Consider the following 15472-nt stretch of genomic DNA (forward strand, 5'->3'; position numbering starts at 1 on the left):
TATTTTGAGATATTCATTTGATATTTATTATGATTTTAGTGATTCAAATGATACCCCGTTAAGTTTGATGATGAAACTGATATATGATATTCAGTTGAGTGAACACTTTGATATTTAACCCTATATAATTTAATATAATTTAAGTAGACACTTGAGCAGGTGGCGAAGGACACCAGTTGGGACCTCGAATCCAGAATTGGGGACAGGAGTGCCGTCGCCACCAGGAACAGAGCCACCAGTAGTTGGAGCAGGGAGAGTAGGAATGCCGACTCCATGTCCTGTATTGGTGCCTGTTACCGGGTTGTAGGTGAAATGATTAAACCCTATGTGAAAGCACTTCTTTTAGGGGGAACCATTACGCGTCCGATTCCTGGAATTACACTGCCTTCCTGTGTGAAGGTCTCTGGCTGTTTCTTATCAACATCTATTGGAATGTCACGTACAGCACTAGCCAATAAGAAAACGATGTTGAGAATGAGAACGAAAGCAGTGATGGAGTACGGCTTGAAAGCCATTGCGCTAACTACTTAGCTACTTTGTATCTTTCACAAAAAAGGATGAACGTTTGAAAGAAGCTAGATTGTGTTTAGCTAAGTGATGAAGAAAGTAAGAGAACAGGAGGTGGTGTTATATACTTGAGGTTTTCATATGCGGAAACCAAATCAGAGCAGTCATTTAAGAAATGGTTTCCCTAGAAAAGTTAGTTTCTTCAGAAAATCACCTCAACCAACTGCTTGAACGGCCGATTTAATGTAAGTGTTGTGTCTCACCGACCTAATGTGCATCTCATAGTTTTGTCATTTGTGTCGAATGCCTCCATCTAAGAGTTGGCAAGTCACTAAAACCTATATCCGGACTACTACGATTCTGCTGCAGAGACTGAAATAAGCAAGAATTTATCAAAGAATTCCCCACGAACTTGCACAAAAGGCTGTGGACTGTGGAGTAAATGATTGGACCTTCAGTTATTTGCTCAATTTGGAAAATTTTACAACTTGCTTTTAAATTTACAATGTTTGTCAGTCTTTACAATAATAAAAAAAAAGAATGCCAAAGATTATTTGTTCTCAAATGGCACTACTCTACTACTGATTTAAAGGGCTTGTTTGATATCAAGCTGATTCCTCAGAACTACAGAGTAAGTCACACCAGTTAAGACTACTGAAACAATCTGATCATGACTCTGTAAACTCCCCGAAATTTTTTAACAAATTTCCGTCTGTACGCGATTAGTTTGCTCTGCATGCGGGTATGATGAGAGTGCTCTCTATATAATATGAAACATTTGGCTATTTGGACACTTCAGGATTTTAAATTTACATAAACCAGTAAATAGACAATAACATAACCAGACTGGTAAAGCAGCATTTTGAACAAATAAAATCTTGCTGCAAGAGAAATAGAAGTCCCAAGACCAATAAAAATTTGTAAGTTTTGTGAGAAACTACATGGTTCAGAGAAGCTCAACTGTACAAGAAATTAAGGCCTTTGCCTTTCTTCGGAGAATCTTGGGAGTTGAACAAGGGAGTTCACACGTGTCACACCTTCCAACCCTGACCAGTTTTGATCTTCAGTTACAACAGTTTCACTGATTCCTTCTACTTCGATGGCTGCTGCTGCCACTCTTTTGTAGGCATCATTCTCTTCTGATGACCTGACGGTATAATTTCTCTGCAATGACGGCTCAGAATTTTGACCATCATCTGATTCCCCAGCGTTGCCAGAATGATTACTCTGAAGAGTAGCTGAAGAGTAGTTCTGTTCCTCGTAATCCGATTCCAAATCCATTTTCCCGTCCAGATATAAGCAAACGACTGCACAATCATCCATCTTGGATGTTGGATATTTTGATTTCCATTCGCGTGCAGCGGAATCAACCAATATCCGTGCTGCTGAAGACCGAGCTGGAGCTGATGAAATTATCTCCACAACTTCCTCGTTGCTTAGGACATCCCAAACCTGAAACAAGTAATTAAGGAAAGATGTTATCAAATGTAACGAGCCAGAATTACTCAAGTGTGTAGAATATCACAGGATCATCAATCTCTTCAGACAGGTTTTTTATGAAACAAAAAACGGCACAAGGAAAAAGGCAGACAATTGCATATTTCAGATAACGATGCATTTAACAAGCAAAAAACCACAAGAAGATGCTCTTTCAATCTATTTTCTTTTTAATGAAACATTTTCGTCCTCTAACACCCAAAATGGTAAATCTAATTTATCTGAAGATGAATATATAATTTTAGTTCATTCTTCCCCAGATACACATTCAAATCATAAGTATTTTTCGCATGATTTTATATTTACTTCAAATAACTGGACCCCTGAACTTTGGAATCTCAACATCTGAGACTCCAGGAGAAATACTATCACCATTGAGATTCACTCTTCAGCAGCAGTATGAAAAAAGATTAAATTTTTAAATCAAATATCAGTAGCATTACTGACGAGTAAAATAGTCTTAGCTTAGGTAGTCTTTCTGAGAATATCCTGACAAGTCTTGACCTTAAGTGCTTTCTCTTCGGTTTTAAATAATGCATGACAAATTCAATAAAAGATTGACGGGATGAACACATTAAAATTTTTAACTGAACTACAAGAGAAATTATATCTCCCATCCACTAAACTAAAGGCAGATAAGATTTATTTAGCAAAAAAAAGGTAGATAAGACAAGCATGTAGTAGCATGATACCAAATTATCAACTTATTAACAATGATTGCAGAATGTACTAGCTATACTTATTAACATATGAGACCAATAATTACAACACCAGTGTTTCACAGAATATATGTTCAGAGGCAATAAACTTACCCCGTCCGAAGCAAGAACAATAAATTTATCACTCTCCGTCAGAGTCCGGTGAGAGAATTCAGGAATAGAGATCACTCCATAGTCCTTCAAACAGAAGTCCCCAAATGCTCGAGCCATTGCCAACCCAGGGGCGTCATCAAATGGTAACCAGACTCTTTGTACTTCAGGCTCATCTTGCAATGCAAATACCCGACCCCTGCAGCGTTTAATTCTTTCAGCTTCCCCTATCAGTAAAAGAAAAATGGGGAAAAGAAAAGGAAAATATTACTACAATCATTTTAGCATAGAAACAACATAAATAAATTCTAAACTAAGAAATAAAGATAAGACGTACTTGGCAAATCAGGCTTCAGATCAACAGTCAACTGAGTAGCTACCATTGAATCGTTGATGTCCTTGGATGCTAATATTGCTCGAGAATCGCCTATGTATCCCAGGAAAAGATTTGACCCCTTTCAATAAGAAAAAAAGAAAATATTTCATCAAAGAGCAGATATAGCAATATAAGATCGAGTTGCATTTTCCAAATTCACTGTTCATACCTGTTTTACCACAGTGATGGCTGTGCTACCACTGCAAAAGCAATCTAAATTGGGATGGGATCTCAGCTCCTTATCCATGATCTTGTATGATTTTAGAAATGCTTCTCTCCACATAGACTCCTCTTTGCCCTCTATCGAGCCATCTTTATCAGACTCTCCTCCATCTGATTTGACATTATTACCTTTGCAACAAGCAGTCCCTTGCTTATTCTGCTTATATTCATAGGATTCTATGAAAGACAGCAGCTTTAATGGCAGTGTATCCCTTACTTTTTGAGCAACGAGGTGTCCATGTGGACCATGGCCATCGAAGACTCCACAAAAAGTTGTATCTTCATTGATAAAATCCTACAATGATTTAATGCATAAATATATAAACCTCCAATGAAAATTAAAGATCACCTAGGAAAGAAACTTACTTCCCAAACAATCATGGCATCCTGGTTTATACCCTTGCGACCCTGTTGAGTGAATATACAAGAACTCCGGCTCTTTCCATTAGTGAAAATCCGGTTAGGTATGGAGGATAAATGCTTCAGCATACTGACGTGGTCAGAAAACTTTTTCCTTCCCCCCAATGAAATTCCAAAACAAGATGGACTAACTGTCTCCCCATTACTCCTGCTACTACTACTACTTTGACTACTAGTTGACACACAACACCCCATTTCGTCAGATCAAACTGAAACCATTTGCGTCATATCAGGGAAAAGATTCTTTCTATTGCTACACAGATCTAACAATAAATTAAGCAATAAGGTTTGCAGTCAACTGAACGCCTGAAAGTTTTACTTCAAAGATCCTATGCGCCAATAACGAGTGCTGTACGACACTGCCAAAAAATGCCTATTTATGTAGTCCAATATCATCAACCCTGCAGGCAATGTTTATCTTTTAAAAACCCAGTTTACCAAAAGATAAAAACTATAAATAACAATACATGTATTGTTTATTAAGGAATCAATTAAGCAATGCAAAATTGCTGCGTGATGGCAGCACAACAGATCACACAAAACTATAGTCAAAGATATATTGCATGTGAAAGAGGAATATAAAATAAACAAAATTTTCTTAATCATATGTCCTCTTTGAGGGATCTCATTATACAAATCAAGTGGGAAAATGTTATGTCCCTATATCCAGACAAGTTTAAGCACAAACTATTCAAGCTAGTACAATACATAACCCTAAGCTACCTGATTACCTGGGAAACATGAACCAAGAACATGCCATAAAACAAATGCATAGTCATATGCATAAGATACCTCATCAACTATGAAAACATTGTAAATTACCAAATGACCTAAAAACAGAAATTTTAATCTTAATTCCAATTAATCATAATTGATCATCCACCTAAGCAAAAATACAAAAACCAATACTTCGCTCAAGTAAGCACAACTACAACATTCATTAAAAAAATGTTTTTTCTTATTTTTAACCAAAACAAACACTTTTCTTCACTTTTATAGTTTTACAGGGGCAACTAGTGGTTTGACCAGGCCATGATCATGCCACAAGCATGCATCCACCGAGACTCGAACCCTTAACCTGTACACAAACATGCTACCACCCAAACTCGAACTCTCAACTTCTTGGGATATCCACAAGGTTAAAATGCTAGTCATCTAAACAAAACATCAATGAAAACCAAACATAGTACTACAAAAGATCTTGAATTCACCAAAAACAGCAACAAAAAGATTGTATGAAAACACAAACTCTAGAAAATTAAAAACAACTAAAATTGAAGTCTTGAAAATATGTTACATGTAAAAATTAAAACAACCTCATGAAGCAAGAAGCAAGAAGCAAGTAAAACAAAGCACATACCTTTGAAAAAACCAAACATGAACAGATGTGGTGCAAAACAACCAAGGAGCCAAACTTGTAAGAAAAGAGGAAGTGGGGATAAGCAAGAAGAAGGAGAAGGGGGGATAGAAGCATTAATTGACAAGAGCAAAAAAGTGGAGAGAAAAAAGGGCAAGGTGAAGAGGAAAGTAAGGTTGTGGGGGCAGGAACAGTTACTATGTGTGTGTATAAAGCCGGCTGATGATTCACGCTCTTTGAGTGGCGCGTTCGAGTTTAGTACTTGGGTAAGTCTTGTCTGAACAGAAACATGGCGTATGTGCACTTTTTTCCTAGGTTAATCAGTTTGGTTTGGGTTAACTTTAACATTGGCTAGAAGTTAAGTTATGGTACAGAAATGGAATTTGTGTGCAAGTGATACCACGGATATAGACAATAGTGATAGGATAGTGGTTGAAAAAGGTATAGTAAGATGGCCTCTTGTAGTTTTTAACACATGCACTCTTTTTGCAAATTTATGGTCAAATATTAGATGTGCAGTACTTTCCTTTAATTATCAAATTCAGTTTCTCGGCCATACGATGCTTTCGTACAATATAAATAGGGAAAAATGTTAAAAATAAGTTTCTCGGCCATACGATGCTTTCGTACAATATAAATAGGAAAAAATGTTAAAAATAACAATTTTTTGGTGCAAATGGTTGAAAATACCCGTTCTGGAAGTAGATGACTGAAAATACCGTTTTGGATACGCATTTGTCATTTGGGTATCCTATTTTGTACTAGATACGCATTTGTCAAATGAGTATTCAATTTTTTTTTTATTTTTTTTTAAGATACGCATTTGGCAAATGCGTATTCCAATGATAATACCCAAACTACAAATGCGTATCTTTAGTAATTTTATTGGATACCCAATTCTCAAATGCGTATTACACTTACCCAATTACAAAATGCGTAATCAAAACGGTATTTTCAGCCATGTGTTTTAAAAATGGGTATTTTCAGCCATTACACCCAAAAAATGGGTATTTTTAAATATCACCCTATAAATAGTCAATATTAGGGATGACTCATCGAAAAATTGAAATAGGATCAAAAAATTAAAAAACTGTATTGAAAAAAAATTGAAATAAAAAAAAGTAAAAAACCGTAATCGAACCGAACCGAGGGAACGGTTTGGTAACGGTTACGATTTTATCCCTATAACCGAACCGAAAAACCGAACCGTTTATATTATAATATATAAATTAAAATAATAAATAAGATATAATTATATAATTATATAATTATATATTACATTATTTAATACATGACCCTAATATAATTAGATATATTAACAACTTTGTTGTTTAACAGAAGCTGTATTTTAGTTTTAATGTCCGTCCTCTTAACATAAACCATGTGTCTTAATATTACATAATGTACAATCTATTTGACAGACAATCAACAATAGGGTTTTACTTTAATTTTAAATTTCAATATAAACTCACATGTAATTTTGTGATAAATAAACAGTGTATCAATTTAATTTTTTTCTGTTAATATATTTTCTAACTTATTATTATTAAATTTGTAAAGTAATTTTTATTAGAAATAAATTGAAAAAAATCGAAACCGACCAACGACTAACCAAACCGAAAAAACCGTTCTGAACGGTTCGGTTACGGTTAATAACTAGAAACCGAACCGAACCGACATACACGGTTATGTAACTATTTTTGGTAAAAACCGAACAGTGCACACCCCTAGTCAATAGATTCTTAATTTTTTTTCTCTTCTGGGATAAAAAAACAGGTATACAATTTAAAAATAAGTGATAATAACCATACACAGTATAAAATTAATTTTTAAAATATTTACAAAATGACACATGTCGGGTTTTAATTTACTAAATCATAATGGACTCGTGTATCCACACCAGTATCCACACCAATAGTACGAATTAAATTCTTTCATAATCATATGATGGCACGGGGCATTTCGGGATCGGGCACATTTCAGCGTCAGGCGTGATATTCCCGCGCCCAATCCCCGAATTTGATACTCATACCCAACACGCCCCGAATCCCGAACGGGTATTCTTTTCCTCTTCGATCCCCGTCCCGAATGGTTCCCCGTCGGAATTCGGTGAAATTGCTTTTTAATTAAAAAAATAATCTACTAATTTATAATATATAAATATATTAATATTATCTCATATTTTTAAATTAAATAATATTATAATTGGTTTATAATACAAATAAATGACAAAATTTAAAATATAACAATATATTATATTATATTATATTATATTATAATGAAACAATTAATGAAAAAATTATATATTATTTTAGATTCTAATAATATTATAAGAACTATATATTTTTAATAATTAATTTAGTATAATATATAAATATTTTATTATTTATGTATATACACAATCGGGGTCGGGGATCGTGACAGGGACACACTAATCCCAAACTCCGCCCCAACATCCGAAATCTTTATAAAATTTTCCCCGATCCTTGCCCCGCCTCTAAAAAATTCCTCGAATCCCCAACCCGAATTGGCAGGGATCGGACCGGGGTCGGACGAGGCGGGTGGATGCCCATCCCTAATCAACCATAAAATATCATTTTGTAACAATTTTTTGTACATTTTTTGTGCCTCTAGCATCATTATTCTTTTATAATTTAGAACATAATTTTAAACAAGCTGATGAAATTAAGAACGTGATTCAAACCCAAAACAAAAGTGAAGTGGTCGGATCGGAAAATAAAATACATGGAAGGGGGTGTTAAAGAGCCTTCCAATTTTTCAATAGTGTGTAATCGAGACGAGTCGGGCCAAGTCAAACGTTGATATGCTCGACTCACACGTAATAAATTCAAGTTTTAAATCGATTTTGATCTAGGTTTTAATATCAAGTCTGAAACTCGACTCTTAAAAACTCGATAGGTTTCAATTGAGAACTCCAAGTGAGGTTGATGTAGTCTCTGCTTTTCCGTGCACCCCTGAATATTTAACATTTTATTCTAATATTACTCCCCCAATAATATGTTTAATTTTATTACATAATTATCAATTATCTGTTATAATACTAATATAAGATCCTGGAAAGGGCTTTCCTCTAACACAATGAGATTTTAGAACGACTGATTCCTTAACATGGTATCAAAGCTCATGATGGTGGGAGACTTAGGTACGACTCTCTGCCACCCTCAGTGTTCTCATAATTTATACACGAAAGGCAAAGTTATACCCCAAAGATGACGCTCGTGATCCACTCTTAGAATACAAATATAAGATCATGGAAAGGGCCTTCCTCTAACACCTTAAGATTTTAAATGGACTGGTTACTTAATATGATATCAGAGCACAACCTGGAGGATGACTCTTGTTCGATCCTTGCCACCCCCAATAATCCTCACAATTTATTATGGATACGAAAGGCAAATTTATGCCCCAAAGATGAGTGTGTGTGATCCAGTCTTTAGAATACTAATATAAGATCCTGGAAAAATCTATCCTCTGACATCTTAAGGTTTTAGATGTAATAGTTCCTTGACATGGTATCAGTGCTCAGGCTGGTGGGAGACTTGGGTTCGACTCCCTGTCACCCCCAATATTCTCACAATTTATCATGGCACGAGGCAAATTAATATCCCAATAATGGGTGTCCGTGATCCACTATTCGACCCATAAATGGGCTTTCGAGTGAGGGGGAATGTTAGAATACTAATATAAGATCCTGAAAAGGGCCTTCCTCTAACACTTTAAGGTTTTAGAGCGACTGGTTCCTTGACGTGATATTAGAGCCCAGACTTGCAAATGACTCAAATTCGACTCCATGCAACTCCCAACATTCTCAGTGTGTATCGTGCCACAAAAGGCAAATTAATGTCCCAAAGATGGGCGCCCGTGATCCACTTCGACCCATAAATGGGCTTTCGAGTTATGGGGAGTGTTAGAATACTAATATAGGATCCTGAAAAGGGTCTTCCTCTAACATCGTAAGGTTTTAGATGGACTGATCACTTCACATGATATCGGAGGACTCAGGTTCGATCCCTGCCAACCTCAATATTTCTCACAATTTATCATATACACGAAAGGCAAATTAATGACCCAAAGATGGGCGCCCATGATCCACTCTTCGACCTAAAAATGGGATCTTGAGTGAGGGGGAGTGTTAGAATATAGATCTGGAAAGGGCCTTACTCTAACACATTGAGTTTTTAGAGTGACCTGTTTCTTAACATGGTATCATAACTTATGCTGGCGGGATACTCAGGTTCGACTCACTGTTATCCTCAATATTTCTCATAATTTATCGTGGCACGAAAGGCAAAGTGTTAAAATACTAATATAAGATCCTGCAAAGAGCCTTCCTCTAACACCTTGAGATTTTAGAATGACTGGTTACCTAAGATTATCAACATTTCTTGAGAAAAAATATTTCAAATACATGACTACATGAGATTGCTCTTAGGGATCATGACATGATTACAGGGATCTGGAAATACACCAAGAGCTATCTTAGCCTAATTTATATACAAAAATATGTGAGAATAATTTAGAATCTAATACTCCCCCACATCGAAAGCGGGAGATTTTCGTATGCTTAAATTGGAACGGAACCCATCAAGAAGAACTTTAGGTAGCCTTTTAGTGAATATATCTGCACATTGATAATGGGAAGGAACATATACAACATAAACTTCTCTACGATCCATCTTTTCACGTACAAAATGAATATTTATCTCCACATATTTTGTGCGTTGATGTTGCAATGGATTATCTGAAAGATATATTGCATTAACATTGTCATGATAGACCAATGTGGCCTTTGTAACTGAACATGGTAGCTCTAACAGAAAGGTTGTGCAACCAACAAGTTTTTGAAACTACATTTACAACACCCGTATACTCCGATTCAGTACTAAATCATGATAAAGTAAGTTGTCGTTTAAATGACCAGTGGATAAGACTGTCTCCTAAAAATACATAATAACTTGATGTTGAGCGTCTAGTATTGGGACATCCTCCCCAATCATCGGTATAAAAAATGAGATCATTGGAAGAATACGGAGTCAAGAGGTTATAAAGTTGTTATTAATAACTAACACTACACAATATATGGGTTATTGCAAGCCCAATATATATTAATGTTATATAAAGTGTTGCAATAAAGATAAATTTTGGCAGTCTATTGCAATATTTTAAAAAATGTTGTATAAAACCTGAAAGTGTTGCAATGGAAATAATAGTTTTGAAATTTTCGAACAATTGCTATACTTTAGCAAAGCGTTACAATAGATGAAACACTATTCATTCCTTTTACCGAAAATTATAGGCGGGGCACTAAAATTTTCATTGGGCGGGATAAATTGGTACCAAAATATTTCATTCATTTGATATTTTCTTATATCACAAAAACATTTTCTTCATCTCATTTTCTCATCTCTCCGGCGACTTCATCTACAACACCTCTCTCTCTCATTTATTTCATCTCTCTCCACCTCTATCTTTGTCCCTTTCCCTCCATTTCCTCTCTCTCCCCCGTCTCTCTAAATATCTATTTCTCATCTTTAATTGAGCAAAAGCCCCAAAACCCCAAACGAAATTGAGTAAAGATTTGAGCAACAATCCAAATCTATTTGGAGATGATCCCAAAACCCCACAACTAATGAAAGCTCTGATTCAGTCATATTCAATTAGGGCTTCAATTTTAGGTAACTTTCAATTATGTTTAATGAAAGTATAAGTATGTTGTATATGCACGTTTTGAGGCATATGTATGTCTGCAAGTTAAAATTTTTGATTATAAATGTTTAGTTTTTGATTAAATTAGTATAAATTTAGTATTCAATTTATGAGTTTTTTGTTGTTAAATTTTGTGTTAATTTTATGAAAATTTGTTATTAATTGTTAGAATGTTTATGTTAATTTTGTGTTTTTTTTCAATAGTTTTTATGCTTTAGTTATAGTAATTTCCATCCTCCTAATTTTTTCTTGTTCAGAAATTAGTTGAGTAGTTTTTCTTGTAATAGTTAATTAGTTATACCTATGGAGTTGATTATGATCATTTTTATTGAGTACTATATATGTCAACACTTGAAATAAAAGTTGACCGGTAATCGACAAAAAATATAAGGGTTGCATGCTAGATCGTTTTTAATGAAAATTATTTCATATTTTCAGGTACTAAGTGGGTGGACATAGAAGATGGATATTGGGCAGGGTAGAAGTAGAGGATAAATAGAGACAAATGGAGCATATTTCGTGCCTCAAGTCAAGACCTTAGTAATGCATACATTAAGGCAGCTAGTGTCGAGCCTAAATCTGCTGCAATGATCGTTCAACTTACTAGCATTAATGGCGTCCTTGGAGGTGCCATGTACTTATAAATTATATAGTTTGTGCAAATACTAATTTTTCGTAAAAAAGAACTTTAATTAATTTTCTTATCCTACCCTCTAACTGTTTAAATTTATTTACCTTTTATTATGCTAAACAGTTTAGTTACTAATTAAGTGTATATTGAAAAGAGAAGCTGGATTTTTACTGGGACATGCACGACACCTCTCTGTTTTTTCATTCAAGATTCGGTATAATATTAACAGACTGGTGGTTATATGTTTTAGAGTTATAAACCAGACCCTGTAATATACGGAATAAAGAATCTAGAGTTAAACTTTCTCCAAATTTAAAGTTACAATTATGTTTAAAAAGGATGATGTTATATCTAGAAAGCTTCTTCTTATTCAATTATTTGCCATGCAATCCAATATGCAGCTCAAACTATAAAAGGAAGGCTCCGAGTCTGAGCAATTTTGGGATTTATTAGGTGGAAAATCTGAGTACCCTATCTAGAAGGTTGGCAGGGATGTCGAAAGTGATCCTTATTTATTCTCATGTTCCTTTACAAATGGTTAAAAGAATAACTCTAAAGTCTATACATTATGACAGTTTACTCTAATGTTCTGTTCCCGTCCTTACAGTTAAAGAAAGTCTAGTAATCTGACTTTTTGTTGTGTCCATTGCATCGACTATCTCCGAAATTGATTTCTGATTTACAGATTTAAAGGCGCGTCTTTTTCTTTAAAAACTTTCGTAGTTATCAATAATGCGCCTTTATGTTCTCTGGACATTGTGCTGGATCAAGAATTTTTTAACTAGTCCAAGATACACAGATGTCCTAAATAAGTTTTTTTTGCTATGCAAGTGACATAAATTTACCACTTCGACCAGGATAATTTGATGACTGAAGATACTTTTATTCTGGATTGTCATTCTGATATGTTTGTCTTGGTAGGGCAACATATCAACTACAAAATATAGATCCAATGCTATAATAATTGGACAGGTTAGGTTTATTATCCAGATTCAGGTTAATAAATGTCTTTTTTGGTGCTATCTACATAAATACAATGTGTAATATATAGGTGATGCTGTCAAAGATTACTGGAGATAACAATATCATTAGTGTCCCTGATCAAAGTATGAAACAAAGGCAAATGGACATCTGATCTAAGGAGATTAATGAACTGTTACCTTTGGTAATCAGCTAAGCTTGGATTAACCCTAAGTAAGTTGTATTGTTATCTTAATCTGTATTTTGTACTTGTAACACTTAAAGTCTTTAAAAATGCAAGGAGCAGACTGAAGTCTTTTTCCTGAGATAGTATCAAGCCTAAGGATTCTATCTCGAAGAAGATCAAGAAGATCATGCCTCAGAAGAATTTTGAAGAAGCTTGGAGTTGAATAAATCTGTTTGGAGAAAAATATTCTAAGTCAAGATCTCTACAAGTCACAGATTTAATGTTATAGAGAAGTCATTCGAGAACTCCAGAATGGTTTATCGAGAAGTCAGGAAAGCTACTAGAGAACTCGGAAAGATATCGATAAGCCAAATTGAAGACATGAAGGCTGGAGATATCAACAAGTCATTTCTTCAACTCAGAGTTATCGACAAGTCTACATTCATTAGAGAACTCTGAGTTATCGATAAGTCAAGTTCCACTAGAGAACTCAGAGATATCGATAAGTCAAAATTCACTAAAGAACTCAGAGATATCGACAAGTTAAAATTCACCATAGGACTCTGGGATATCGATAAGTTAAATTTGACTAGAGAACTCTGAGATATCGACAAGTCAAGAAGCTACTAGAGAACTAAGAGTTATTGATAAGTCAAAGTGAAGATGTGAAGACTAGAGATCTCGACAAGCCCAAAATTCTCTTATAGAGAACCGAAGACCTCTACAAATCAAACTAAATATAGAGTACTAGAGATCTCGATAAGACAATATACTTATCGAGATGTCAAGTGTTCTATAAACCTAAACTGGAGATCTTGAGGTACAATCTCAAAGTACAAATTTGTAGATCAGTACAATATCCAAGATAAATAATCAACAAACAATCCAAACATCTGGATTGACAAGTCTACAAAAAGCAGCTTGAAGAATGTGCAAGATCAATGGTAAAGATTAACTGACAGAGGAAGGTCAAAGTGAATACGGGATGCTAAAGATATGCTAAGCCAGAAATGGAAGATCTACTTTTCTATAAATAGAAATGACAAGTGACAGTTTAGAAAAGCTAATAGCATGTCTTATTACATAATGTGTAAACCAGCAGTTAACTAATTTATAAAGTTAACACTGGTCCTTAGTCAGTTGTAACAATTTAGATCAAATTTCTTGTAACACTCTCAAGAAGAAGCTAAGCTCTATATCAACAAAGAGCCTAGAAATTTTATAGCAAAACAGTCTTAATTTTAATATAAAATTAAGTGAGTTTTGAAGATCTGTGTTCTTTATTTTCTGCAAGCTTAAATTCTGCATGAACACATTTCATTACAAGATTTAGTTTACTTTGTTCAACCATAAATATTCAAGAAAAGCACAAAAACAGTAAAACACATTCACCCCCCTGTGTGTTATTCATTTCTTAACACAATGTAAGAGCATGAACCATTGAATCCTCCATTTGATTGACAACTTATTTGAATTTGGTTTTTTGAAAATTAACTGGGAAGGAGAATAAATCTTAACAATTCTAATGATTTTTGGTAATATAGGCACCCTTGAAGAGTACCAACCATAGTAAATACTCCAAAAGCAAAATCTTCTATTTTAATCCTTTTTTTGTTTAAAACTAAGATCCTAAGACAGATCAAGTTCTATATGGAATTCTCAAAACATATGAACTAGAGATGATTCAAAGACAATCATTGAGGTCAATGACATGTTGTGGATGGCTCAAGTGCTTTAATTGTAAATGAAGGTCAAATATCCAATGATAAACCAAGATCTCAAACTCCAGTTGCCTCAACAAGTGAGCAAAGAACAAATGATTCATAGGAACAAGTCATTCTGGAATTGGAAAAAGATGAGTTCTATACTCTTGAAGAACTGGATGAGCTAGATCAGTCAATGGCCTACTTGGCTAGGAAATTCTCTAATATTAGATTAAGAAGCCAAGATACTTCAAGAATAAAGGACAGTCTTTCAACAAAGACAGCAGCTGGAAGGAAAAAGGGAAGTACAATTCTGATAGCAAGAATGGCTACAAAACTGGATCTATTGACAGATCTAAGATAAGGTGCTTCAATTGTGATGAACTAGGCCACTTTGCTATAGAATGCAGGAAACTCAAGAAGGAAACGAAAGATAAAGATTATCTTGAACTTGAAGCAAAGTATGAAGCTCTTCTGAAGAAACAACAAAGCAAAGCTTATATTGCAGAAGGTAAAAATTGGGAAGACTATGAAAATGATGAAGATGAAGAACTTGGAAACTATGCACTCATGGCCTTGGAGCAAGGAGAATCATCCCCATCTAAATCACATGTACCAACTCTTACCACTACTGATTAAATGTGAATCAATATAAGGAAACTGTTGAGAAGATGAGCACATAAATGTTTCACATCCACAGAAGCATGGTTGCTATTAATGAAGAAGTTAGCAGATTAACAAAGTTGAATGAGAAGCTTGAGAATGCAAAACAAGGAACAAAATTGTTGATAGTGGAGCTTGAAGCCCTAAAACAAGAAAATGGTTATCTGAAGAACAAGCTCAAGTGTGCAAATAAGATTGAGGCTGTGCTGAGGGAAAAACTGGAGAAAAATGAAGTAAAGTTGAAGTCCTTCAAGAATGTATCTGAATTAGTTGATCAGTACCATGAGAAAAATAAACCATGTGCAAACATTGTTATTGGTCTTGATTATGATGCCTTGAACAACAAAAAGAAAAACATAAGGGACAAAGGAAAAACAACATAGAATGAAAATGTTTTAGCAATGCTGAAAAAG

At 34.6% G+C, this 15472-nt stretch overlaps 1 protein-coding gene across 1 annotated transcript; it reads right to left on the minus strand.

Moving 5' to 3' along the window:
• Positions 1–1268: 1268 nt before the first annotated feature.
• LOC141724960 (putative protein phosphatase 2C 52) lies at positions 1269–5517 on the minus strand. The gene is made up of 6 exons (XM_074527282.1): positions 5192–5517; positions 3778–4232; positions 3359–3706; positions 3151–3268; positions 2817–3040; positions 1269–1959 (listed from the first exon to the last, which is right to left on the minus strand). Exons 2-6 carry the CDS (start codon positions 4024–4026, stop codon positions 1480–1482), a joined length of 1419 nt encoding a protein of 472 aa, XP_074383383.1. The 5' UTR covers positions 4027–4232; positions 5192–5517; the 3' UTR covers positions 1269–1479.
• Between the last annotated feature and the right edge of the window lie 9955 nt (positions 5518–15472).

This window comes from Apium graveolens, chromosome 5, assembly GCF_009905375.1.
Source record: "Apium graveolens cultivar Ventura chromosome 5, ASM990537v1, whole genome shotgun sequence".
NCBI classification, from domain to species: domain Eukaryota; kingdom Viridiplantae; phylum Streptophyta; class Magnoliopsida; order Apiales; family Apiaceae; genus Apium; species Apium graveolens.

What these genes read in the sequence shown, in the direction of transcription:
- LOC141724960 (XM_074527282.1), bottom strand. Translation starts at nt 4,026, where the DNA reads ATGGGGTGTTGTGTGTCAACTAGTAGTCAAAGTAGTAGTAGTAGCAGG. An exon ending in ATGCCATGATTGTTTGGGAA is followed by an intron (nt 3,707 to 3,777) that starts GTAAGTTTCTTT and finishes AAATCATTGTAG; the next exon opens with GATTTTATCAATGAAGATAC. An exon ending in TCTGAAGCCTGATTTGCCAA is followed by an intron (nt 3,041 to 3,150) that starts GTACGTCTTATC and finishes TTTTACTGATAG; the next exon opens with GGGAAGCTGAAAGAATTAAA.